We start from the raw sequence: 22,287 nt of genomic DNA, 5'->3' as shown, positions 1-22,287 counted from the left end.
CTCTCGTCCGAAGCTGTCGGCTGCAAGGACGGCATCACCATCGCATTTGCCAGTGACGTGACGACCCCGTTGACGCTCAAGTACGGTGCGGGTGCGACCGACAAGTCGGTGACGACGACTGTCAACACGTACAAGGTTGATGGCGGCAAGTACAAGTACACGTCGCCCAACTTCCACACGGCCAAGCTCTGCAACCTCCCGGCGGACACCAAGTTCAACTACGCTGTCCAGGAGTACAGTGGTAGCTTCAAGACGGTGCCAGCCGCCGGCAAGAAGACCGTCCTCTCGGTCGTCGGTGACGTGGGCATTGAACATATCCAGGACACGATTGCCAACCTCGGTGCCGAGCTCAAGGGTACGACGCCGGATGCGGTCATCATTGCGGGCGACTGGTCGTACGCCAACGGCTGCCACGAAGACTGGGACAAGTGGCTCGAGGCGACGCAGCCGCTCTTCTCCAAGACGCCGCTCCTCGGCATCAACGGCAACCATGAGGTCATTGAGGGCGATGGTGTCCTCTACGACCGCCCCGAGTGCGCGGCCGAGATGTACACGGCGTACAGCAACCGCATCGTGACGCCGATCACGGACGAGGCCAACAAGGACCACCGCACGTGGTATTCGGCCAACGTCGGCAACATCCACGCTGTCTTCCTCGACGACTACACGGGTATCCTCGGCGCCGACAACATTGGCTCCGAGTATTGGTTCACGCACCGCCAGGCGCAGCTCGACTGGCTCAAGACGGACCTCGCGGCCGTCAACCGCGAGACGACGCCGTTCGTCGTTGTCTTCAAGCATAACCCGTACTACAACTCGTGGGGCAAGCACCAGTGCCAGTGCTCGTCGGTCAAGTTTGAGATCCCGGACGTCGAGTCGTGCTGGAAGGGCAACTACTACATGAACTCGACGGCCACCGGCGGCAAGCTCGGCGACGTCCGCGACGAACCGCACTGCGCACTCCAGGGCAAGATCGAAGACATTTACGCCAAGCACGGCGTCGACGCTGTCATTGCCGGCCACGTGCACGCGTACGAGCGCACGGCGCCCATCTACAAGAACAAGGTCACGGACGGTGCCCCGGTGTACTTTACCGTCGGTACCGGTGGCCACGGCCTCTACCAGGGCGCGATCTCGCCGATGCCCACGTGGTCCAAGTCGACGTCGAGCTCGCTCTACGGTGCGTCGCGCCTCGTCGCCGACAACGACAAGTTGACCATCTACTACCGCGCAAACGGCGAAACCACGACCATCTTTGACTCGGTCGAGATCAAGAGCCGCGCCAAGCCCGCGTGCTAAGCCATACTTTCGCAGCGTTCATCATATCGCTAAGGTGGATGGTAATGCAGTGTCGTTGTTTGTTGAAAAGATGTTGCGGGTCCTGCACCGTCGCAGCATGGCCATGCGGGCTAGGGTTCATGACACCGACGCACCCTGCTTCAGGTGGTCGCAACACTGGCGTGGTCTGTCGACATGCGCGTACATATACTTTTCTGTCGGTATAGAAGCAAGAGTTGCAGTCCCACGAGACGATCGGTGGGTTTGCGTCGGCTCCACGGGAACCTAATACGATTAAACGTGGCTATATGTGGTTCAAGTGGCGTATGCCAATATTACTGGTTCGGAGCATTGCTCGTACCAGACGTCGCCACCGAAGACGCAGTATAGCGCGTTGTGCTCCCCAAAGCCTGTTCTATCGCTGGGCCAACTTGTGGCGACATTTCATTTTTTCTTCATCGGGCCGATCGCGCGGCCTCGACTCCTGCCTCGTGGAAATTTGGACTCGAGACGCTGTTTTACACTCTGTTTTGCATATTCTGTTTCAAAACAAAATATCGACAGAATCCAATTCGCTTGCCCGACGCGATGGGCCGGTACGACGACGTCCTCGCCCTGCTGGCGACCGACAACGCCCGCGCGGTCGCTCTCCTGCGCGACGTCGCGCGCCAGGCGCATGCAGCCGACGAGGCCGTCATGGGCTACGCGCTCCAGGCACGCAACGACGCGCTCTGCTTTGAGCTGCTGCAAGGCGACGACGGGCGCTTCTTTGACGCCCTGCGCATCGCCGGCGACTATGACATAGCACTGACTCGGTCCGTACAGCCAAAGGTGGTCGCTTTCCCGCCGTCAGCGATCCCTGGTATGGTGCTGCATGGCGTGGCCGCCGCCAAGGTGCGCATGACATATGGCCGCGACGTCCACGGTGTGCGGCTCCTCTTCTGGCCCAAGGTGCACCGCGCACGGCTCGTGGGGCTACCTACGTCTGTCCAGTGGCTCGTCTCCGCCGTCGACGACCCACGCCGCCGCGTCGCGACACTGGCCCTTCTCGGGGCCACGGACGTCGTCGCAGTTGCTGGCCTCGCGTTGCTAAAGCCACTCCAGTGTATCATCAGTTGTCTTGTGCGGACCGATCACACTTGCTGTGTCAAAGCCGGCTATCTAGCGAGAGCGTATGGCTGCAGGCAGCAGGAACCAGGAATAGGGTAGTTCCAGAATGTGATACGTGGTGTCGTGCTAGGTGTAGACACAGTAGCAGCCCGGTTCGGCACCGACCTACCGTGGAGAAGGTGTAACCTCTCGCGCTCTCGACACCGCTCGCCGCACATTCACCAGCGCAAGTGCGTCACAGTTGAACGATATCCAAAGTCAAATTTCAAAACGAAAAAGATAAAATCGATTACAGTAGATCGATAGTCGTGGAAATGTGGAAAATACAAAACCCACTTAGCATGCGGGCTTGGCACGGCGCTTGATCTCGACCGAGTCAAAGATCGTGGTGGTCTCGCCGTTGGCGCGGTAGTAGATGGTCAACTTGTCGTCGTCAGCAATCACGCGCGACGCGCCATAAAGCGAGCTCGACGTCGACTTGGACCAGTCCGGGATCGGCGAGATCGCGCCCTGGTAGAGGCCGTGGCCACCGGTACCGACCGTGAAGTACACCGGGGCACCGTCCGTGATCTTGTTCTTGTAAATGGGCGCCGTGCGCTCGTACGCGTGCACGTGGCCGGCCATGACGGCGTCGACGCCGTACTGGAGGTAGAGGTCCTCGAACTTGCCCTGGAGACCGCAGTGGGGTTCGCTGCGCGGGCCGCCAAGCTTGCCGCTCGTGGCCGTCGAGTTGGTGTAGTAGTTGCCCTTCCAGCACGACTCGACGTCGTTGATCTCAAACTTGACGGGCGAGCACTGGCACTGGTGGTTGGCCCACGTGTTGTAGTACGGGTTGTGCTTGAAGACGATGAGGTACGGCGTCTCTTCGCGGTTGACGCCCGCGAGCTCCTTCTTGAGCCAGTCGAGCTGCTGGTTACGGTGCGTGAGCCAGTAGTCCGAGCCAATGTTGTTGTCGCCAAGGACGCCCGTGTAGTCGTCGAGGAAGACGGCGTGGATGTTGCCAATCTTCTTCGAGTACCACGTGCGGTGGTCCTTGTTGGCCTCGTCCGTGATCGGCGTCACGATGCGGTTGCTGTACGCCGAGTAGTACTCGGGCTTGCACTGGTTGTCGTAGTTGACGCCGTTGCCCTGAATGACCTCGTGGTTGCCGTTGATGCCGAGGAGCGGCGTCTTGGAGAAGAGCGGCTGCGTCGCCTCGAGCCACTTGTCCCAGTCGGCATGGAAGCCGTTGGCGTACGCCCAGTCGCCCGCGACAATGACCGCGTCCGGCGTCGTGCCCTTGAGGTCGGCCGCCATGTTGGAGATCGTGGCCTTAATCTGCTCAATGCCGACGTCACCGACGACCGAGAGAACGGTCTTCTTGCCCTTGGCCGGAATCGACTTGAAGCTTTCCTTGAACCCACCGACCGAGTACGTGTACTGCGTGTTGGCCGAGAGGTCGCAGAGCTGCGCCGTGTGAAAGTTGGGCGAGGCATACGTGCAGTTGACATCGTCGACCTTGTACGAGTTGATGGTCGTCGTCGCCGTCTTCTCGGTGCTGCCCGCGCTGTACGTGAGCGTCAACGGCGTGGCCGCGTCGCTCGCAAACGTGATCGACACGCCGTCCTTGCAGCCGACGACTTCGGACGAGAGCGTCACGTGGACCTGCGAGACGGACGTTGCGGCCGTCGCGGCGAGGAGCGAGAGACCAGCAAGGCACTTGGAGAGCTGCATGTTCGAGAGGTGGCAAATGGAAGAGTGAGGAAAGACGATGTCGTCAACGGCAAGGGGTATCTTGTCGGCCCTCAATCTGAGGCCCGTGGGACACGGGCTGTTCTCAGATAGCGACGGCGAACGCTCCTCCGGTGGACCTGGGAAATGTGAGTCACGTGCCAGATTCAAAGCAGCTGGATTGGAATCTTGTCGGGTCGGCGAGTGCCGCATCTAAAACATGTGGTCTGACATCTGGTCTGCATCGGAATCTCAAGGCCGAGAGAAACGCCGAGCTGGATGCAAACCGCGGGACAAGATTCCGACAGTTTCGCGCAGGTATGACGCGGAATCGACAAGAGCAAAGTGCGCCCAACAGCTTCATTCCCAGTTGCTACGGTGCGAGTACTAAAGTAGTAGCATCTGAGGAAAGTGATTCGAATATCGTTGGCGTCGCATTGGATCGCGCATGAGTCCGCCACCACGCCAGCGATTGTAAAATACGTTGTTGTGCTGCGTTCGTTTGCTTTTTCAAATCCAAGTTCGCGTTCGCACTAACAACGTGGTCGAATATTTGAGGCGGATCTCAGCACGAAGGTGAGAGGAACGCCGCTTCGAGTGCTGCCCAAGTCCGGGAAAGTTCCAGCATCTGCTTACTTTTGTACAGTATTTCCGGAAAAAAACAACGGTTGCGTTCTAGTAGCTAAGAGTGTCGCTCATGGGAGTCATGCGAGCCAAGACCAGGCGCACTTTGGCCCCCGCATGTCGGTCATTGTCGTCCCGACTCTATTGCTCCACATAGAATGGTCTTTGGTGGCCACTTTAACGCGCCAATATTTTCGCATGCATAGAATCCGCACCGGCAAAAGCTATTGCGGGAACGAGCTATGGGTCTCTCCAGCGCCTGAGAGTCCTCGGCTGTTTGGTCTTGAAGCGCCGCAGAGCCGTTCATTACCATATGGCACTACAGATGGCAGTTGTCTCGCCGAACTGGGACCTGCTCATGCGATGAATCGCGCACGAGGTATTCCCTACAACGACTCTTGTTGAACGGGCAATGTAGTCTGTGAGGTAGTGTACGACAGATCAGCGTTCTAGCCCGAGCGCTGCCACGTTTGCAAGCAACAGAACTCAAGCCACGATCGGGTGACGTGGTCCTTTGGGTGCGAGCTAACCCAGGCTGTTGGTGACGCACCCTCAAGCGGGTTAGCGAAGATTCCGAGACCACTACCGTGTTGCAGGTACCTGGTCGCATCTCGGCGAATCTCTGGAATTGGCGCGAGCCGACCCCAGAGGCGGGGCGTCAAGTGAAGCTCGTTTTGCAAAAGTCATCTCCACTCACGATTTGTTTCTGGGGCACAGCTCACAGTGTTTGTGGTGAGCCTGCGATCGGCTGGAGGCCATTGGAGAATCTAGAAACACCGTATCAATCATAATGGAGTAGGTTGCCGAGATTACTTGAAGTCTTCCAGCTCAATTACTTTGGGCCGCGAGTCGAGGTCTGTGGTTGGCCTTGCGCCACTCGTACTGCGACTTTGTTTCAAAAGTTGAGCAAAATCACACGGATACCAAGTATTTGCTGTGGCATGAAAGCGTGGGAGGGGTGGCTGCTGCAAACGCCGGACGTTGTTTCGTTGAGTGAAATAGGCCGAACATCGCCAACGGGTTGCTGGACAGGCGACCAAAATTCTACTTGTATAGTACTAGTACTGTACGCATCATGTCGGCGGTATCTTTGCATCGAAAACATCAGGTGCCGCCCGACGGCTCTGAGGAAAAGCCTCGCCTTGATTTGTCTAATCTTTGTCTTTGGACGAGAGGCAAAAGGGACTGCAAAATGAATGTCATCATGACGTTTACCAGTGCTGACGAATGCAGAGTGCAGAGCTGCTTTCAATTCCTGGCGGTCCCTTCCATTCTGCTTGACACGCTCTAGCACGCTGAATGAAAGTGCACGTTACCAACTAAACATCGATATGTACAGCATCGCGTGGGGTACGCAGTCCTGGCAAAGGGGCCGCTGCCAGATCCTGCGAGCCCGGCGCGCTCCGTTTCGTTTTAAATAGTGTGGTTCATAAATTGGTGTTGTACAGAAAAATTATTGTGGATATAGTGTAGTCCGTAAAATGGTGTGTACATCGAATTTAAAAGGTTGGGTGCCAGTATACAGTCTGCGAGGATTGCCGCCTTCAACCGCACCGCCTCTTTGTCGCAAATGGTGTTTAAAACACTTGGGTGATTGTTTAAAACACGGAAGTTTCCATCCTTTGACTGCAGGGCCCCCAACGGACACTACAGAGCAAGCACGATGTACAAATACCGGCAGAAGCTCCAGGCGCTCCTCATCCTCTTCTTCATCGTCGTCGCCATCGCCGCCGATGCTGCGTGGATCCCCTGGGTACATGCGCGCCTGCCTAGGTAGAGGCCTCATGCGTCGTCGTTCTCGTCCATGTAGGCCACGGTCGTCATCTTCCTCACGATGATCTTGGTCGTCGACATGCTCTTCCTCGACGACAACCAGTTCAAGTTTGACCCCGACTACAAGGTACGCCCATGCGCTGGCTTGCGCCTCGTCGCCCACGCTCGCCCTTGTAGAACTGGTCCCGCCAAATCGACCCGAAATACTAGTGCGACCTCCGATAGCCTCCGCGCTTCTCGACTAATGCATGATATCTCATTGCGTCCCGTCTTTCTCTGCAAGACGACGTCTCGGACGGCAATGGCTTGGTAGACAACGCGATGACCACGCCGAAGGGCAGCGCGCGGGACTGATATCCATGGAAACACCGTCCACCTGCCCATGATCAAGGCGTGGCATGTCGAGCGTCGCGCTCTCCGGCAGGCAGTCGTCCAGCGCCTGCGATCATGGGCGATGGCGCTGCGTAGCTTGTTGGAGGTGTCTTGCCGATGCTAACGTTAGTAGGGATCGACGCCCGCCATCGACTCCTAATGGGTAACATCCCACGATCTTGCCCGCCACACAATCGGGCGTGGCGCTCCGTAGCACAAGATGGAGCACTGTGCTACCAGCCAGCTCTACCAAGGCGGCGTGCGCTACTTAATGACCATGATTCACCCGTTGTTGGGGAGCGAGGGTACTGCGGCACCACTGCTGGGCAGGCAGGTTCTACACCCGCCCATCTCACTGATGCGCAGCCATTCATCGCATGATGAGTTCACGCTGTACGTCAACTCCAGCACAGCCATGTTGACGGCGCCATCGTCTCGCCCGTATTCCTCTGCGTGCTTGCAGCCAGCCACCAGCCTCGCGCCTTTGCCCATGTTGGACGTCTGGTACGTTCGCCGACGTCCGAACAGTCTGCCATGCATCGCCTGCAGTGTTTTCGCTCCATGACCCATCGTCTCTCATCTCGTCCATGGAGCATGCGACCTCGCCGGTAGCCAAGTCCGCGCTTCCTTGGCATCCTCACCGACGCCGTCTCGCATGTTCACGGCCCCTCTGCCAGCGCACGAATCATCGAAAATCCTGTCATAATGCATACTTTGTATGTATTATCGCAGGTACCTTCCACAATCGATGCACCTGGCATCAAGTATGAAAGGATCGACGTGTGTCATTTTCGAATTTGCCTGCCATGCCGTCCGTCGTCCCGCCGCAGCAGACGCTCGCCGAAGCCTTCAACAAGGTCGAGCTCTCCGAGTGGCTCTACATGCTCGTGCCGCTCATGCTTTTCGCGCACTTTACGATGCTCATTTTGACGGTCATCAACCCCAAGCGTGCCCATACGTTCACGGTCGGCTGGTTTGTGCTCTCGGGCTACATCCACAGCTACCTCGAGCTCTCGTTCACGTTCTTCCGCGACAACCAGTACTTTGGCGGCGCCATGGACCTCTACTCGGCCTCGGACTACCGCTACGGCTACCCGATGGAAGAAGGCACGGCGGCCATGGAGACCATCACGTACAACACCTCCATATATCGCTCGCTTGCATCCAGCATGCCTCTGTGTAGGGCGCTGCTCGACGGTCCATTGTGCCTCTTGGCTGCGTACGCCTTTGTCACCAACAAGAGCTACTACCACCCGGTCGCCTTGATTGTACGGCGCCACAGAGTGGACTGCAATTGGACTCATTTGACACGACTAGGTGAGCATCATGCAGCTGTACGGCTTGACGTGGTTCTGCCTCCACCCGCTCTTCTCGGAGCACTCGCACGTCTCGTCGGACCCGGGTCTCTTCTGGGTCATCTGCGTCGGCATGAACATGCCGTGGAGCATCTTCCCCAGCATCCTCGCGTACACGTCGTTCAACGAGATTGTTGCGCAGTTTGAACGCAACGCCAAGCCCGCCATTGAAGCCGAGGCCAAGAAGGCCAAGAAGGCGTAAATGCACTCGAATACCACCTGTGTCATGTGCCAACGTACTCGTGTTTTTACCCCGAGGTTGCCAGTCCAAGCTGTAGCAACGAAGGTCCTTCCAGTATTGGAAAGAGTTCGAATAGAGAGAAAGCACAGAGAAGAATCCCTTGTCTATTGTTGTGTCTGTCACAGCAGGCCCTTGCGTAATCGTGTGTCGAGTCGACACCCTCGGTGTGACTTCAACTCGGCGCCAGACAATCTTATTGCAGAAAAGATTCGATTGCGTGGGCGCTTGCATCTTGGTCTTGTATGTTGTCCTCCGTCGTTTGAACCATCTGCGCGCGCAGTCATGTTGCGTTGTGGAGATTCAAAAGCTATGGTCGATGCCAACCTGTATTCGTCTTATGAGTGGTTGAAATTGTGGAGAAATGTATGCGTTTTATGGTTCTCATTGGTTGAATCGTCAACAGCAAAGTGTGGATTGGCTGAAAAGGATGGCGTTGCAACCAATCCTAAGCGACACGGAAGCTAGGATCCGAGCGAAACCGCATTCCTTTTCTACCAATCAGAATATCAGATCTTGGTTTCTGGATGCGGATTGGCTCTATCAATAGCAAGCCAGCCAATGACGGCGTGGTATTTTTAGCGCGCCAAGTTGCCTTTCTCCTCAACCGGCTCAAAGTGCAAAGATGAACGTTGAGATCGAAGCTCTGCACGGGGATTCGTCGACCGCCACGCTCCGCCTGAGCCCGGCGATGCAAGGCCAGGCCGACAGCGCGGCGATCGCCAAGGTCGCTGCCCTCGCTAAAATGGAGCTCGGGCTCCCACGGGCCGCCAAACTTGGTATCCAGATCCAGGGCAGCGCGGTGCACGTCGAGATGCTCAAAGGCGTCCGCTCGCACGTGAGCTCGCCCCGCCTCAGTGCGCAGCACACGTTACCCAACGTGACGGTCACCGACGTCTTTACAAAGGCACCGTTCACGTTGTTTGAAACGATGCCGGCCAAGGCGCCCAAGACCGTGCTCGGTGCGAGAGCTCATACCGCATGCCATGTCTTCTAATGCTGAGAGTAGTGCTGCTCGATGGGACGACCAAGGCGACGACGATGCAAGCGCTTCAGGCGCAAGCCATCGACCTCCAAGCAAAGCGGCGCGACGTGCACTTCATCGTCCTCCATGACGCGCCGTCGCCCGAGCAGGTCGCCGACAAGGTCGCACTCAAAAAGTGGTTTTTCCCGCAGCAAACGCTGCACCACTACCACATCGCCGGGTAGATCTACACCGAGTCCAGGCGCGCATGGAGGCTCATAAAGGTTTCGTTAGAGACGCGCTCGCGACGCTCAAGAAGGCACTGAGTATCTCAGCGACACCGTACCATGTCCTTGCTGACGCCGTACGCATCATTCACCTTCCAGAGTTCATGGACGTTGTAGAGCCACCGCGTGCTCGCCCACGGCCCGAGCTTCAGTTTCGAGTTGTTGCAGCCGGCAGCGATGCCAGCGGTGCCGTCGACGACCCTCTATGTACCGCAGGACGCGTGCCACGGCATGGTGTTTCCCAACGTTGATGTGGTCATCCTTCCGGCACCCAACGCCCGATATGCGCGCAGCCTCTTTGAGCTGCTCGTGCCGACAAAGTACACGATTCTCGGTACGGTCGGCACTCGTTTTATGGACATCTTGTCTTATTTTGACTAGACTTTTGGTCGACGACGTGTCCCAAGAGTCCCGCGGCCATGGAAGCCCTCGTGGCCCACCACGCAAAGCACAGCGGCGACTTGCCATTGCAATATGTCCTCATCAACACGGACGATCCTGTCAAGGCGTGGGACCGTGTCCAGGCGCACTACAAGAACACGGCGATTCTCAACGTCTACTTGGCGCCGTCCGAGAAGGCCACGCTCGACAAGTTCCTCGGGCTCCAGCAATCGTCGCACTGTGTCTTGTTGCACCCGGTACATCCTAGCGATCTTTGCTCGTGCCAATGCTGCACGCTAGGCCCGCCACGTCATCCGTAACGGCTCGTTCTTCTCGTACGACATTGTCGACATGATGGTGCAGCCGGTGCCGCCAACGCCGCCGTCGTCGCCCACGGCGTACCTGCCCGGTCACGACGCGTGCCACGGCAAGGTGATCCCAGACGTGCCCGTGCTGCGCCTCGGCACGCAGATCGAGCTCTCGCTGCACGCCGTGTTGACCCGGAACGCTCTCGTTGTCCTTGGTAGCTGTCAACGCGCTTGTTGCATTAGATCGGCTCATCTTGCTATGGCATAGACTTTTGGTCGACGACATGCGTCAAGTGCCCTGAAGCAATCGCGACGCTCCTTGCGCACCACGCCGAGCATGCGCCCATGGGGCGGATCCAGTACATCCTTGTCAACACGGACAATGCGACGAAGGGCTGGTCGATGGTGCAGACGCGGCAGTGGCACCACGACCCGCGCGTGCTGCATCTGCACGTGTCGCCGACCGCCAAAACGGCGCTGCAGGTCTTCCTCGGCATGAAGCAGGTCCCGCACCACGTGTACCTGGGCCCGGTACGTGCGCAATGCCACGATCACGACGTAGTGTTTCCTAATCTGGACGGTAGGACCACGCCGTGCGTCTCAACGGCAGCTTCTTCTCGTACGCCGCGCTGGACGCGCAAGTTCCGGTGAGGCATTGTGCGACGTGGTGCGCGAGAGCTCACTTGAATGTAGGCGTCGCCGACGGTGTACGTGGGCCATGATGCCTGTCACGGCAAGGCCTTCCCCAAGATCCTTGCCACCGACATGCGCACGATGATGCCGGCGGACTTCACAAGTCTTCTTCCGCGCGGCCGCACCGCCACGATCCTCGGTACGGCTTGTATCAACTTGATACAAGCGTGAAACGCTCGGTAGATTTTTGGTCGACGACGTGCGTCCAATGCCCCGAGGCCATCGCGACATTGTTGGCGCAGGCCGCAGCCAACACTGACAAGACCGTGCAGTACGTGCTTGTCAACGCCGACGACGCCAAGCACGGCTGGGCCATGGTGCTCCGGAACGGCTGGGCCACGCTACCGAACGTGACGCACGTGCACGTGACGTTGCCTGCGAAGGAAGCGCTCAAGCGCTTCCTGGGCATGAAGCAGTTTCCACACCACGTCGCCCTCGATGCGGTAGAATGACTTGTGGCGTGCGACAGCACGGAACTAAGGAATCTGTAGGCCAACATGGTCGTGGCCAATGGCAAGTTCTTTTCGTACGCAGGTGGCACCGGCGTCGCCAAGCCGCGCACAGTGTCCGTCGCAGCAACGCTGTCGCTCGCGGCCGCCACGCTCTCGCCAGTGGCGGCGACGTCGACCCCTGCATTCGTCCTCGACGACGATTTTTAATCTGCTTGTAATTCTACATTCCTGTACTTTCGCCATACCAGTCACCTCCGACGCGTGTCGTCCGCCTCCATGTGGAGCCGTGCTGCGGCGTGTGAGCTCTATATGGTCGCGGCTCTTCGGTAGACGAGGACAGGGCAGGGCAGGCAAGAGGCTGCCATAGGGCAATGTCCGCGATGCGCGGCGAGGTGGCGCCAACGCTATGTCGAGAGGGCCATCACCACGTGCATGTACGCAGCATCGTCGTCACGGGCCAAGAGGCAAGGTGGCACGGAGAGGATACACAATAACCCTTTTTTCTATTCCATAAACATACCGGCGGATGGTACATGTGTGGTGCGGGCGTTTACTCGTCGTCCTCGTCTTCCGCTTCCTCTTCGTCGTCGAGGTCCGACTTGAACTGGCTCCAGTCAATGTGGTGGTACAGGCGGCCGCGGTTCATCGACTCCCAGAGCGCCGACGTGGTCGTGCCGTACACGCCCTCAAAGAGGACCGCCGCGACGACGATCGTCGAGACGTACGTGATGTTGTTCTTCATGAAGGCCGCGTAGATGGCGTCGAGCGAGCCCTTGCCGTTGATCGACGTGGGCTTGGGCGCCGACGAGAAGGCGCGGGCGCCGGCCGTGCGGAGGAAGCGTTGAGCAAACATCAGTCAGTACGATCCAAAACGAAAATATGGCTGGCCCCGAAGCCGTCGACTTCCTCTCTCTTTTTATTTTTCTCAAAATCGATCGGGGAACATATGCATTCTCAGAGGTGACACATAGATATGAACGCTGGCGAAGCGCGACGGCGGCGGGACGACGGGCCGTGGCCCATCCAGAGAGCATTTCGCCGTCAATGTACACGCATGGCCGGTGCGCCGCAAGGTTGTCTGCAAGATTACGCGCGATAGAAGGTGCGGATCGTACTCGGCGTCGGCGAAGCGACAGTGACAGGACGCTTGACGGCAACGGCAACGACGCGACCGCGGATCTCGCCGACCGGGCACGCGACCGAGCCGACCAACGAGCGATGAGCGCGCTGAATGCCATTGACGTAGGGCCAAGAAAGGATTCAAGACGGTGGAATCGTGGAGCGAGGAAGCAGAGGATGCAGTTGCGGGCTCTCTAGCGTGGGCCGCCGCGACTCGCCGGGCGACTGCCTCCTTCGGCGGCGCCGTTGGAAGCGATAGCAACGCACTTGCCGGCCGAGAAGTGTGACGGCGTGTCGAGCGCGTGACAATGAAATGGTCTTGTCAAGCGATGGATTTCCGTTGACGGCAACGGCAACTTTGAAGCGACGACACGCAACATACTACGCGTAGGGTGGCAGGGCAGGGCTCTTGCCGCTGTCATCCAAGGACGATGAGCGGCATCTTATTGTTTCACTGAGATGTCATCAACTAAGAGCTTGTTTGCTTATTGCGAGTGCACGCCTCGTCAAAGCAACAACTTGGGCCATTCCAATACCACGATGTTGGACCGTACTCCGATCAATCACCGAGCGTCATCACCGCTTGCCTCCAGCACAGTGCGTGCAGACTGCCCACCCGTTTGAAGCATTCGGCGCGGGCAGTATTTCGTTGTACAATGATCGTTGTCGCTCGTCGCCACTCCTTCCAGTTTCTACCTGTATCCATCGTCGATCTGGGTGCCAGCAGCGCTTGTACCTTGTGTCGCTACAGTGAGGGCCCAGTCCGTGCGGACCGTCGCTCCAGGTAGCACGTTGACGGGACCTTGACCATGTGCAGCGCATCTGCCATCGGGCGCCGGACGCTGGTTGGCAATCTCGTCCGCATGTCGACATGCGCGTGCCGGCGGCGTGGGCGCTTGTCGTTCAAGTGATGAATGGCTCCACGTTCATCGCGGCCGACGTTCGCGGCGCTTCATTGCGAAGCCGCTGGACGCACACCGAGCGTCGACACATGTGCCACAATCTTATTCCGCGGTCATCCGTGGTGGGAAATCCGGCGCGGTGATTGGCCAATCCAAGATCGCACCACCAACGGGACCGTCCATTTTGCCTTTTCAACCACCATGCTGCTTCCGATCGCAACGACGTTGAACGAGGCGCCTCTGCGCGCGTGGAGTCTCCTCGGACCCGTCTACGTCCGCCTCTCTGCGCCAGAGCTGTCGAGTGCAGCGTTTTCACCGGCGCTTCTGGCGACAACGCGACTCTACGTCGGGCCATTCTCGCCCGACGCCATTGACGCGGCCGTCGTGTGGCTCGACCACGGCGCGCACAAGGCCGTGTTCCATACCACATACACAGCGCTCGTCAGCGGCGGCATTGCATTGGACCTGCCCGCGGACCGCGTCCTCCTCTCGGTGGCCGTCACCAGCGCCGACGTGGCGGCGCTCGCAACGACGCTGCCAGCCGTGACGGCCTTTGCCTCTGGTCTGCTCTTGCAGCTTCCAGCTGACGTGTCGCCCGAGGCGGTTTTGCCTTTGCGCAAGGCATTGCCCGAAGGGTTCTTGATCGCGGTCGACGCACCGGGTACAGCGATCGCCACCGACGTCAAGCCGTTGCATGCACAGCACTTGAGTCTGGCGGCGGTACCCAGCACCACCGACGTGGTCACCGACGCCTTTATCCGGTGCCTCAAGAGCGACCGTCTAGATGGACTCTTTACTACCGTCGTCACCGACGCGTCAGGCGTGGCGCTTGGCCTGGTCTACTCGAGCGCCGAGAGCATTTTGGCGTCCGTCCAGCAGCGCCGTGGCATCTACTACTCCCGGTCCCGGCACGTTGCAACATATCCTTCGTGATTACCTTACATTTTTATGCAATAGAAATGGACTCTGGCCCAAAGGCGACTCGTCCGGCCACGTCCAAGAGCTCATCCAGCTGGACATGGACTGCGACTCGGACGCGCTGCGGTTCACGGTCTTCCAGCACAGCCCGGCACGCGCAACGACGCCGGATGCAGGCAGCTTTTGCCACCTCGAGACGCGCACGTGTTGGGGACCGGCGATGGGCATTCGCCACCTCCAGGCCACACTGCAGGACCGCAAGCAGTCGGCGCCGCCCGGCTCGTACACCAAGCGCCTCTTTGATGACATGACATTGCTGCGCAATAAGCTCGTTGAGGAAGCGCAGGAGCTCGCCGAGGCCACTGGTATTGCATCGCGTCGAGACACCACAACAACCTATTGATCGTCAAACATCCTATAGACGCCGTGCACGTGGCCGAAGAAGGTGCTGACGTCCTGTACTTTGCCATGGCCCGCTGCGTCGCGGCCGGCGTGAGCTTCCAGGACATTGAGCACCAGCTCAACATGCGCGCACGCAAGCTCACGCGGCGACCGGGCAACGCCAAGGCGTACCGCATTGACGCTGCAAACGCGATTCTGGCCAAGGACCAGTAGCTCGTCGCTAGCTAGGATGATGACCATCAAGACACGCGTAGAATGCGCATTGATGGGCGCAGCCGCGCGAGTGACACTGCCGGGCGTGGCACCGCGCGTCGTCGCATGTTGAAGTTAGGGCGCAATCCGTGCCTGTGGCTGATCCTGCCTGCCTCCAGCCGCCTGCCGATCAGATCGGCTGGTGTGTTAGAACCGTCGGCGTCGTTATAACATGTCGTGGTGCCGTTAGATCCGCCGCGGAACGTGTTACAGAAGGAGGCAATACCACGCTGGACCTTGCCACGGACCCATGCCGATGCTCCGAGCCCCGTCAGCGAGGGCCGTCTGTCGTTGATGGGAGCGAAAAGTTAGTCGCACCTACAGTTTGCACCAACGGTGGCAGTGGCATCATCGCGGTGCATTGAAGCTGCTCTGGGTGCAGGCAACTCAGACAGGCCAATGGACGCATTGGCTGACGTCGCACGCAAGGAACAATGCCTGTCACGTCTGTAGCCAGGTCACGCAGGGACGCCACTGAGCTGCTCGTCGTTTCTGGGTTGCCGGCGCGAGCTGCCCGCGCAAAGCCTCCCGCGCTAGCGGGTGCACAGTGGTAGCGAGCAGTAGCCAAGTGAATGGCCATTCGACGAAGCCATGCATGGTATCCTTACGACGGCACATCCCATGCTGGTCGGGTGGCGGCCGTCATGCCTCCGCGTAGGTTGTCGCGTCGTTCAGAATGAAGAGAGCTCTGTGCTTGCAACTGTGCAGGTCGTCGGGACGCTTTATCGCCGTCGCGATCGCAGCAGCGGTGATGGTCCAAGCCACGGCCACCACCACCACCAAGTGCGAAGCTTCTTCAACCTCGGGCAGATGATGATGGGCAATGCTCCAGGCGAGGTTATAACAAACGTGTTATAATCGGCACTTCAACTGCCTGACAGGTGTTCATGATTGGCCCATGTCGCGTAATTTTAGCCAATCACAGATCGTAGTGCCCGTTTGGGCGAAGCTTGGACCCACTTTTCAACCTGCAACCCATGGCGATTTACGAAGTACGTCCTTGGCATCCTCGATGGGTTGGCGTCTCATGTGGGCGTAGGACTCCCGCGATGCGCTGCTACAAGCGGCCAAGGACGGGTCTCTCGACGAGCTCACGGCGCTTCTGGCCAAGTGCGGTTGCATCGATGCCAAGGACGACGTACGACGAGCGCACCCTCATGCGATGCAGCTGACCGTCGCGTAGGTGGGCCGGACGCCATTGTACATTGCCGCCAGCAAAGGCCACATTGAGCTCGTGCGCGAGCTTCTCGCGCAGTCGAACGTCAACGCGCAGACGCGGGTACGACGACGCCATCCTCCTCCTTTGCACGGATTGAAGACATCGGTGCATAGGAAGGCGCTACGCCACTTTTGATCGCGTGCCAGTATGGCCATGTCAACGTTGTCCAACTGCTCGTCGACTGCGCCGACGTCAACATTGCCGCCAACGTACGCAACGTCGCTCGCCTCGTCGCTCATGTCCTCTGTAGGACGGCGTCACGCCTCTGTTTATGGCCGCGCAGGTCGGCTCGCTCGAGATTGCGCGTCTCCTCTTGGAGAAGAAGGCCGATGCGACCAAGGCCATGCACGTACGCCATCATCATCTTCGATGCCATCTACCTCGTCGGATCCTCATGCATCGTATATACGTAGAATGGCGCAACACCGATCGTCGTGGCCGCGCAGAACGGGCACGCTGCCATGGTCCAGCTGCTCTTGCCGCACGCGCGCCCGACGGTCGCAATGGACGGCGGTGCCACAGCACTGCTCCTCGCCACGCAGCACGGGCATCAAGACGTCGTCCGTGCGCTCCTCGACGCCGTCAACGACGTCGACATTCCGCTCTCGGTACACGACTTTGCCATCGTGCATCTGGAGACCAACTTTGCTTAGGATGGGACGACGCCGCTTCTCCTGGCGTGTGCCAAGGGCGAGCTGGCGATTGTCGAGCTGCTTCTCGTCAAAGCCGACCTCAAAAAGACGCGCCAGGTAGAGCTATCGCCGATGTCTTATGCGATCGATGCTGATGGCGCGCGTAGGACGGTGCGACGGCCCTCGCCCTCGCAGCGCAGTACGGGCACACGGCGGTGGTCGACTTGCTCTTGGCCCAAGGCAACTGGGTACGCACTCCACTTCACCTCGTATCATTTCTGATGAATTACATGACTAGTCGCTGGACGCGGTGACCAGCGCGCTGCTCCTGGCCGCCCAGCACGGCCACATGGCCGTCTTCAAGCAGCTCTCGACGTTCTCGCCCAAGTCGCTGCATCACACGATAGAGGTACGCCGGTCTCTCTCTTACCCAGACGCTTGACGTGACGCCGTGTAGGACGGGACCTCGGCGCTGATCGTGGCGGCGGCGTGCGGTCAGACTGCAATCGTGGACCTGCTACTCGCCGCCGACGTCGACTTGCTGGCGGCCACCAAGGTCCCCTCCGAATCACGCGATTCGACACTCATCGTGCAACGTAGACGGGTGCAACAGCCCTCATGGTCGCCACCGAGCACGGCCACGTCGGTCTCGTCACCACGTTGCTGCCGAAATACCCGTCGACGGCCGCCACGATGCGCGTACGATCTTGATACCTTGATACAAAAGATGGCAATTTGTGCGTAGAACGGTGCCACGCTGCTGCACATTGCAGCGCAGAATGGACACATGGCGCTCGTCGACGTCTTCTTGCCGCTCACCGACGTCGACGCCGAGACGCTGGTAGACCTTTGTCCTCTTGAAGCATGAGGCTCATGATGAGCGGGTGGCTAGGATGGCACGACGCCGCTCATGCTTGCAGCGGCGAAAGGCCATGGCCACGTGGTGCGGTCGCTCATCAAGGCCGGCGCCAACGTCAACATCATCTCGGATGCGCAGTCGTTTGCGCTGCTGGCGGCGGCGTCGCACGGCCACGCCGACGTTGTGAGCCAGCTCGTGGACGCCGGCGCCAGTGTGCAGCAGGCGACGGACGACCGCGCGACGTCGCTCATCGTCGCAGCTGCGAAAGGCCATGCCAAGTGCGTCGAGGTCTTGCTCGCGCATGGCGCCAGCATCGACCACACGATGAAGGTAGATGATGATCGAGACAATGACGGAAGAAGCTCATGCTATGCACAGGACGGGAGCTCGGCGCTGTTTGTGGCGGCCGCGAGTGGTCATCTGGACGTCGTCCGGCAGCTGCTACAAGCGGGTGCGAATGCGCACCAAGCGATGAAGGGCGGGATGACGCCGTTGACGGTCGCGGAGCAGTGCCACCACCACGAGGTCGGCGCGCTCCTCATCAAGCACGGCGTATAGAAGCGTCGACCCAGATGCATGCTAGTTTGTAGTCGTAGAGTTTGGCGCGCCGGTTGCAGTCGCGTCTCCCATGGTGCACACGAGTGGTGTAAAAATGGGATGTCTTAGTTCGTGTTGTCACGGTTCTTGAGCGCTATCAGCTTGACCTTGCGCTTGTACTCTTCCGGGTCGTTCTTGAGGTCCTGGAAGGGCTCGCGCTGCGCCGGGTCGGCCATGTTGGGCGAGTCGAGCAAATCCTGCACGCCCTTGAGGATCTGCTTGATCGTGACGCTGGGCTTCCAGTCCTTGTCCTCGTTCAAAATGCTCAAGCACACCGTCCCGCTCGGGTACACGTTCGGGTGATAGAGCGGTGGCACAAACTTGCACAGCGGCGGCTTGCTCGGGTAGTCTTCCGAGAACGTCAGCGACATCTTGTAGGTCCCGCCCTCCCACATGGTCCCCGCCTTGCCGGGAATCCCTGCCTGCCACACCATGATGTTGAGGCTGCCGTCGTCGGCCGCCACGGGCCGCGCCCAGAAGCCCGCGGGGTGGTCCCGGCGCCAGTTCTTGCGCTCCTGCCGGAGGCGCTGCGCCGCAATCGAGTCGGCCATGGTCAGTCCGGAAATGACCGGTCGCGGGCCCGGATCCAATAATTTGCATCGCCCTTATTCTTTTTTAAGCGATTCTAGGATTTTCATACAAAGATTGAATGCTAATAATACATGGGACGTGAAACCAAACGAATATGGTAAAATAATACGCAAGACGCACGCGGATTGGATAAAATGCGTTCCCGCCCACTGCGTATCCGGATACGGATACCGAGGCCAACAATGTCGTGGAATTGCCGTATCCAGTACACGCTCCCCGTAGTTGCTCCCTGCGACGTCCAAGGCCATACTACTACATGTTTAGATTGTACAATAGTGTACAATGGGGTAGAGTGATAAGATCGAAAAAGGGCCGTACACTGCGTGGTAGAGACCGTTCGTGAGTGTGGCACACTGCCACTGGCACCCAATTGTATCAATCTATCGAGTTGGTGCCACCGCCACCAGGTACTAGTACCGCCACCAGCTACCGCCACCAGGATCGACACCATTCGACTCTAGTCATATTACGTAGTACAACTCATACTTGGTGGTCCGTGCGGTACGATGCAATGCTGCTTGTTGGATCAAGACGGGACCAAAAACCATCTCGTGTACTAACGACTAGTGTATTATGTACTAGAACGAAGAGAGCTAGACGGTGTCTTTCGGTGTCTGCACGGCCGTGTCGGCGTGGTCTTGGCCGCGGCGTGTGCGCCACACATATGCAGCGAGCACGAGGCTAACTAGCAAGAGCAAGCTCGAGACGACCGCGATCGCCACGTCGTACTGGCGCACGGTCGACATGAGCGTCGAGCCAAAGCATACATCGAACGACGGGTTCATGTACGTATACGGCCAGTTTGCATAGCAAAAGTAGTCGTAGCCGCGGCCTGGGTACTCGATGTCGCGCTGCAGACACTTGGCCGTCGCGATGCAGTAGACGCCGGACGGCTTGGCCGACGTCATCGGGCACGTGTCGTCGATCCAGGTCTTGAGCGCGTCGTGCGTGGTGGCCATGGCCGCCAGCTTGGCAAGCGTGGCGCAGCTGCTGCACAGTTGGCGCACACTTGTCTCGAACGGTGTCATGTGGTCATTCTCCGCGATCGTGGCGGCGGCGCAGAAGCTCGCGATCGTTGTCGTGTCTGTCACGGTGACGTTGGCGAAGGTTGTCGGCAGCACCGAGAGGTTGCGCGCTACGTCCGCCGTCACATTCGGGTTGAGCCACAGACCCGGGTACACGATCGTTTGCGTGAGCGGGAGGGCACTGCAAAAGTGGTCGCCTTGGCCGATGCAGTACGCCTCGGCAAAGACACTCGCAGCGTCGAACGGGTAGTAGGCGCCGTTGGTGCTGAGGGTCGGCGAGGGCAGACGGCTGTTGATGCCAAGGCTATCGCTGTAGTTGAACTGGCGCGCTTCGTCCGAGGCAAAGATGCTCGTCATGCGCTGCTGGTATGCCGGCAGCGTCGGTGCCACCGCAATCGCTTCGGACGTTGTCAAGGCGCCGCGAATCGCAAACCCCAGCAGCACGCCGCAGCAGCCGCTCGCCAAGACGAGAAGAGCGAGGTTGACCTTGTACGATGGCGCCCATGCGAGGCGTGCGAGGCCGAGGACCGCAACGACGATGGCGGCGATGCTGGCCACACTCGCTTTGGGCATCTCGAGGAGCGGGCCGTACTTGGATGCAACGAGCGCTGTGACGCACGCGCCGTAGGTGGCGACGAGCACAAAGGCAACGGCCACCGCGATCGCATTGCGCGTGAGAGTGGGCATCTTGGGAAATGCTACTAAACGCCATTGGACAAAGCACCTCTGAGTCTAGGCTGTAGACGCGACGTTGGCTGTCCAACACCAACTGTCCAACACGAGAGCCGTGTCGCACGCATAAGATGAGCAGCCGATGGACACAAAAGCGTCAGTGTCAAGCTCGCACGTGGGAGCTAAGAAGAGGAAGAAGAGGAGGCAAATGGGCAAGCGGAAAGCAAGCCAGAACGGAACCAAAACCCAAGTGAGGTCCCCACGACAATAGCCCGGACTGGATTCAGGACATTATGGGACATACAAACTGCGAGAGACGTGGACAAAACCTCCGAGTGAGGAAAACCCTAACCATTGGTGGGAAACCAGCCAATGAAATAGGCTAGTAGACAAAACCACCTAGAGTTCCTTCTTCGACTGGACACGCCGCCGGCTTCAAATGTGCTGTCTACCACTCACGCTCGTCGGCTCAGCTACCGGTACTACGATGTGATTACAAGCGGCAATCGCAGCGCTGAGGAGTTCAGCGGGTGTTTCGTGTTTCAATGACCTCAACGTCACCCGCGTCGCTGGCCATCAAGGGAGAGGACCTCGGCCGCTTGGACAAGTAGCCGAACACCAGCGGCCAGCCTTTTTTAGCTGGAGCAAGGGTACAGGCGCCTCGGACAAGGAGATGCGCCAAGCAACGCTAGGCTTTGCAGACATATTCGGTCGATTCAGAGGTGCACTCCGGGCAATGCAGCTTCGATGCAGCGTATCCTGCGTGTCTTCAATGGCCCGGCCTCGCATAGAGGTTTGTGAGTTTCTTGCATTCAGCGTTGGGTAGAGCCTGGCGCGTCGGGATCAACGAAGCCTTACAGGATCTTGCAGTGGTGTCAATCAAAGATACGGATCGGCGCCAGTGTTGCTTGTGATTGGCTCGCGTCATATTGCACTATTGCACTTTGGTGTCAGTTTGCCATTTGCAGCATGGACCACGAGACACCGCCAATCACATTCACCCGCGCCGCCTCCTACGTCGTGGACCTCGAGGTCAAGGAGCGCGCCTTCATGACCACCAAGTGCGCCACGACGTGCTCACGGGCCAAACCCTCGAGATTTTGGACGGCGAGCATGTTTATGTACAACACGACGCACTGCACGACGCAGCTGCTACAGCTGGTGGACGCCTCTCGCCTCTTCCCGTTCGCGCTCCTCGAGCATGGCAAGGTCAAGGTGACGCTCAACGCGCCGACGGCATCAACGAAAAAAGGCGCTCGAAAGGAAGCTCAACATCACACCCTCCAACGTCTCGATCACGCAAGTGATGCTCGATATGAAGGCCGTGTACGACGTCGTCGCCGGCGTAGTACCGGACGTCGACAGTCTCTACGCGTACTTTGTGAACCTCGAGCGCGACTACAGCAGCAACAACAACAGCGTCGTTGGCAACTTTGCGCACACGGTGCATTTGCTGCATCCTGTCTTATACACCACCATTCATACCAATCACGCCGACAACAACCGTTCAAATGTGTCTGCGTAAATTATATGATAAAGTCAAAAGTTCGTTCT

At 58.8% G+C, this 22,287-nt stretch overlaps 12 protein-coding genes across 12 annotated transcripts; 8 read left to right on the top strand and 4 right to left on the bottom strand.

Moving 5' to 3' along the window:
- Positions 1–139: 139 nt before the first annotated feature.
- On the top strand, positions 140–1,369 carry SDRG_04511 (hypothetical protein; the record flags this gene model as incomplete). Its single annotated transcript, XM_008610186.1, has 2 exons — positions 140–212; positions 263–1,369. The coding sequence occupies 2 exons, from the start codon at positions 140–142 to the stop codon at positions 1,297–1,299; spliced, it is 1,110 nt and encodes a 369-aa protein (XP_008608408.1). The 3' UTR covers positions 1,300–1,369.
- Positions 1,370–1,866: 497 nt separating this feature from the next.
- Positions 1,867–2,482, top strand: SDRG_04510 (hypothetical protein; the record flags this gene model as incomplete). The annotated part of the gene is made up of 2 exons (XM_008610185.1): positions 1,867–2,383; positions 2,463–2,482. 2 exons carry the CDS (start codon positions 1,867–1,869, stop codon positions 2,480–2,482), a joined length of 537 nt encoding a protein of 178 aa, XP_008608407.1.
- Positions 2,483–2,651: 169 nt separating this feature from the next.
- Positions 2,652–4,182, bottom strand: SDRG_04509 (hypothetical protein). Its single transcript, XM_008610184.1, has one exon. It carries the CDS (start codon positions 4,099–4,101, stop codon positions 2,725–2,727), a length of 1,377 nt encoding a protein of 458 aa, XP_008608406.1. The 5' UTR covers positions 4,102–4,182; the 3' UTR covers positions 2,652–2,724.
- Positions 4,183–6,310: 2,128 nt separating this feature from the next.
- SDRG_04508 (hypothetical protein) lies at positions 6,311–6,812 on the top strand. Its single transcript, XM_008610183.1, has 3 exons — positions 6,311–6,475; positions 6,533–6,622; positions 6,673–6,812. Exons 1-3 carry the CDS (start codon positions 6,386–6,388, stop codon positions 6,703–6,705), a joined length of 213 nt encoding a protein of 70 aa, XP_008608405.1. The 5' UTR covers positions 6,311–6,385; the 3' UTR covers positions 6,706–6,812.
- Positions 6,813–7,673: 861 nt separating this feature from the next.
- SDRG_04507 (hypothetical protein) lies at positions 7,674–8,424 on the top strand (the record flags this gene model as incomplete). The annotated part of the gene is made up of 3 exons (XM_008610182.1): positions 7,674–7,999; positions 8,051–8,135; positions 8,185–8,424. The coding sequence occupies 3 exons, from the start codon at positions 7,674–7,676 to the stop codon at positions 8,422–8,424; spliced, it is 651 nt and encodes a 216-aa protein (XP_008608404.1).
- A 661-nt stretch (positions 8,425–9,085) lies between these two features.
- Positions 9,086–11,789, top strand: SDRG_04506 (hypothetical protein; the record flags this gene model as incomplete). Its single annotated transcript, XM_008610181.1, has 11 exons — positions 9,086–9,422; positions 9,470–9,665; positions 9,719–9,788; positions 9,829–10,045; positions 10,093–10,349; positions 10,393–10,615; positions 10,669–10,931; positions 10,985–11,047; positions 11,094–11,232; positions 11,277–11,536; positions 11,585–11,789. The coding sequence occupies 11 exons, from the start codon at positions 9,086–9,088 to the stop codon at positions 11,750–11,752; spliced, it is 2,193 nt and encodes a 730-aa protein (XP_008608403.1). The 3' UTR covers positions 11,753–11,789.
- Positions 11,790–11,911: 122 nt separating this feature from the next.
- SDRG_04505 (hypothetical protein) lies at positions 11,912–12,446 on the bottom strand. The gene has a single exon (XM_008610180.1). It carries the CDS (start codon positions 12,396–12,398, stop codon positions 12,096–12,098), a length of 303 nt encoding a protein of 100 aa, XP_008608402.1. The 5' UTR covers positions 12,399–12,446; the 3' UTR covers positions 11,912–12,095.
- Positions 12,447–13,594: 1,148 nt separating this feature from the next.
- On the top strand, positions 13,595–15,334 carry SDRG_04504 (hypothetical protein). The gene is made up of 3 exons (XM_008610179.1): positions 13,595–14,474; positions 14,524–14,849; positions 14,906–15,334. The coding sequence occupies exons 1-3, from the start codon at positions 13,768–13,770 to the stop codon at positions 15,097–15,099; spliced, it is 1,227 nt and encodes a 408-aa protein (XP_008608401.1). The 5' UTR covers positions 13,595–13,767; the 3' UTR covers positions 15,100–15,334.
- Positions 15,335–16,115: 781 nt separating this feature from the next.
- Positions 16,116–18,406, top strand: SDRG_04503 (hypothetical protein; the record flags this gene model as incomplete). The annotated part of the gene is made up of 14 exons (XM_008610178.1): positions 16,116–16,130; positions 16,178–16,276; positions 16,322–16,417; positions 16,471–16,566; positions 16,608–16,706; positions 16,771–16,965; positions 17,011–17,106; positions 17,157–17,237; positions 17,288–17,398; positions 17,447–17,545; positions 17,590–17,688; positions 17,735–17,830; positions 17,882–18,178; positions 18,227–18,406. 14 exons carry the CDS (start codon positions 16,116–16,118, stop codon positions 18,404–18,406), a joined length of 1,659 nt encoding a protein of 552 aa, XP_008608400.1.
- Positions 18,407–18,490: 84 nt separating this feature from the next.
- SDRG_04502 (ubiquitin-conjugating enzyme E2 I) lies at positions 18,491–19,000 on the bottom strand. The gene has a single exon (XM_008610177.1). It carries the CDS (start codon positions 18,994–18,996, stop codon positions 18,511–18,513), a length of 486 nt encoding a protein of 161 aa, XP_008608399.1. The 5' UTR covers positions 18,997–19,000; the 3' UTR covers positions 18,491–18,510.
- A 573-nt stretch (positions 19,001–19,573) lies between these two features.
- Positions 19,574–20,748, bottom strand: SDRG_04501 (hypothetical protein; the record flags this gene model as incomplete). The annotated part of the gene is made up of 1 exon (XM_008610176.1): positions 19,574–20,748. The coding sequence occupies one exon, from the start codon at positions 20,746–20,748 to the stop codon at positions 19,630–19,632; it is 1,119 nt and encodes a 372-aa protein (XP_008608398.1). The 3' UTR covers positions 19,574–19,629.
- A 954-nt stretch (positions 20,749–21,702) lies between these two features.
- On the top strand, positions 21,703–22,285 carry SDRG_04500 (hypothetical protein; the record flags this gene model as incomplete). Its single annotated transcript, XM_008610175.1, has 2 exons — positions 21,703–21,948; positions 21,986–22,285. 2 exons carry the CDS (start codon positions 21,703–21,705, stop codon positions 22,256–22,258), a joined length of 519 nt encoding a protein of 172 aa, XP_008608397.1. The 3' UTR covers positions 22,259–22,285.
- Positions 22,286–22,287: the final 2 nt, after the last annotated feature.

This window comes from Saprolegnia diclina (genome assembly GCF_000281045.1).
Source record: "Saprolegnia diclina VS20 unplaced genomic scaffold supercont1.11, whole genome shotgun sequence".
NCBI lineage: Eukaryota > Oomycota > Saprolegniomycetes > Saprolegniales > Saprolegniaceae > Saprolegnia > Saprolegnia diclina.
The sequence above is the reverse complement of the archived record's forward strand: the minus strand, read 5'-3'. Positions and strand labels throughout refer to the sequence as shown.

Excerpts from the sequence above, each read along its gene's own strand:
- SDRG_04509 (XM_008610184.1), bottom strand. The coding sequence starts at position 4,101 with ATGCAGCTCTCCAAGTGCCTTGCTGGTCTCTCGCTCCTCGCCGCGACG.
- SDRG_04508 (XM_008610183.1), top strand. The coding sequence starts at position 6,386 with ATGTACAAATACCGGCAGAAGCTCCAGGCGCTCCTCATCCTCTTCTTC. Across the intron at positions 6,476-6,532 it reads ATGCTGCGTGGATCCCCTGG|GCCACGGTCGTCATCTTCCT; the intron begins GTACATGCGCGC and ends TCGTCCATGTAG. Across the intron at positions 6,623-6,672 it reads AGTTTGACCCCGACTACAAG|AACTGGTCCCGCCAAATCGA; the intron begins GTACGCCCATGC and ends TCGCCCTTGTAG.
- SDRG_04505 (XM_008610180.1), bottom strand. The coding sequence starts at position 12,398 with ATGTTTGCTCAACGCTTCCTCCGCACGGCCGGCGCCCGCGCCTTCTCG.
- SDRG_04504 (XM_008610179.1), top strand. The coding sequence starts at position 13,768 with ATGCTGCTTCCGATCGCAACGACGTTGAACGAGGCGCCTCTGCGCGCG. Across the intron at positions 14,475-14,523 it reads ATCTACTACTCCCGGTCCCG|AAATGGACTCTGGCCCAAAG; the intron begins GCACGTTGCAAC and ends TTTATGCAATAG. Across the intron at positions 14,850-14,905 it reads GGAGCTCGCCGAGGCCACTG|ACGCCGTGCACGTGGCCGAA; the intron begins GTATTGCATCGC and ends AACATCCTATAG.
- SDRG_04502 (XM_008610177.1), bottom strand. The coding sequence starts at position 18,996 with ATGGCCGACTCGATTGCGGCGCAGCGCCTCCGGCAGGAGCGCAAGAAC.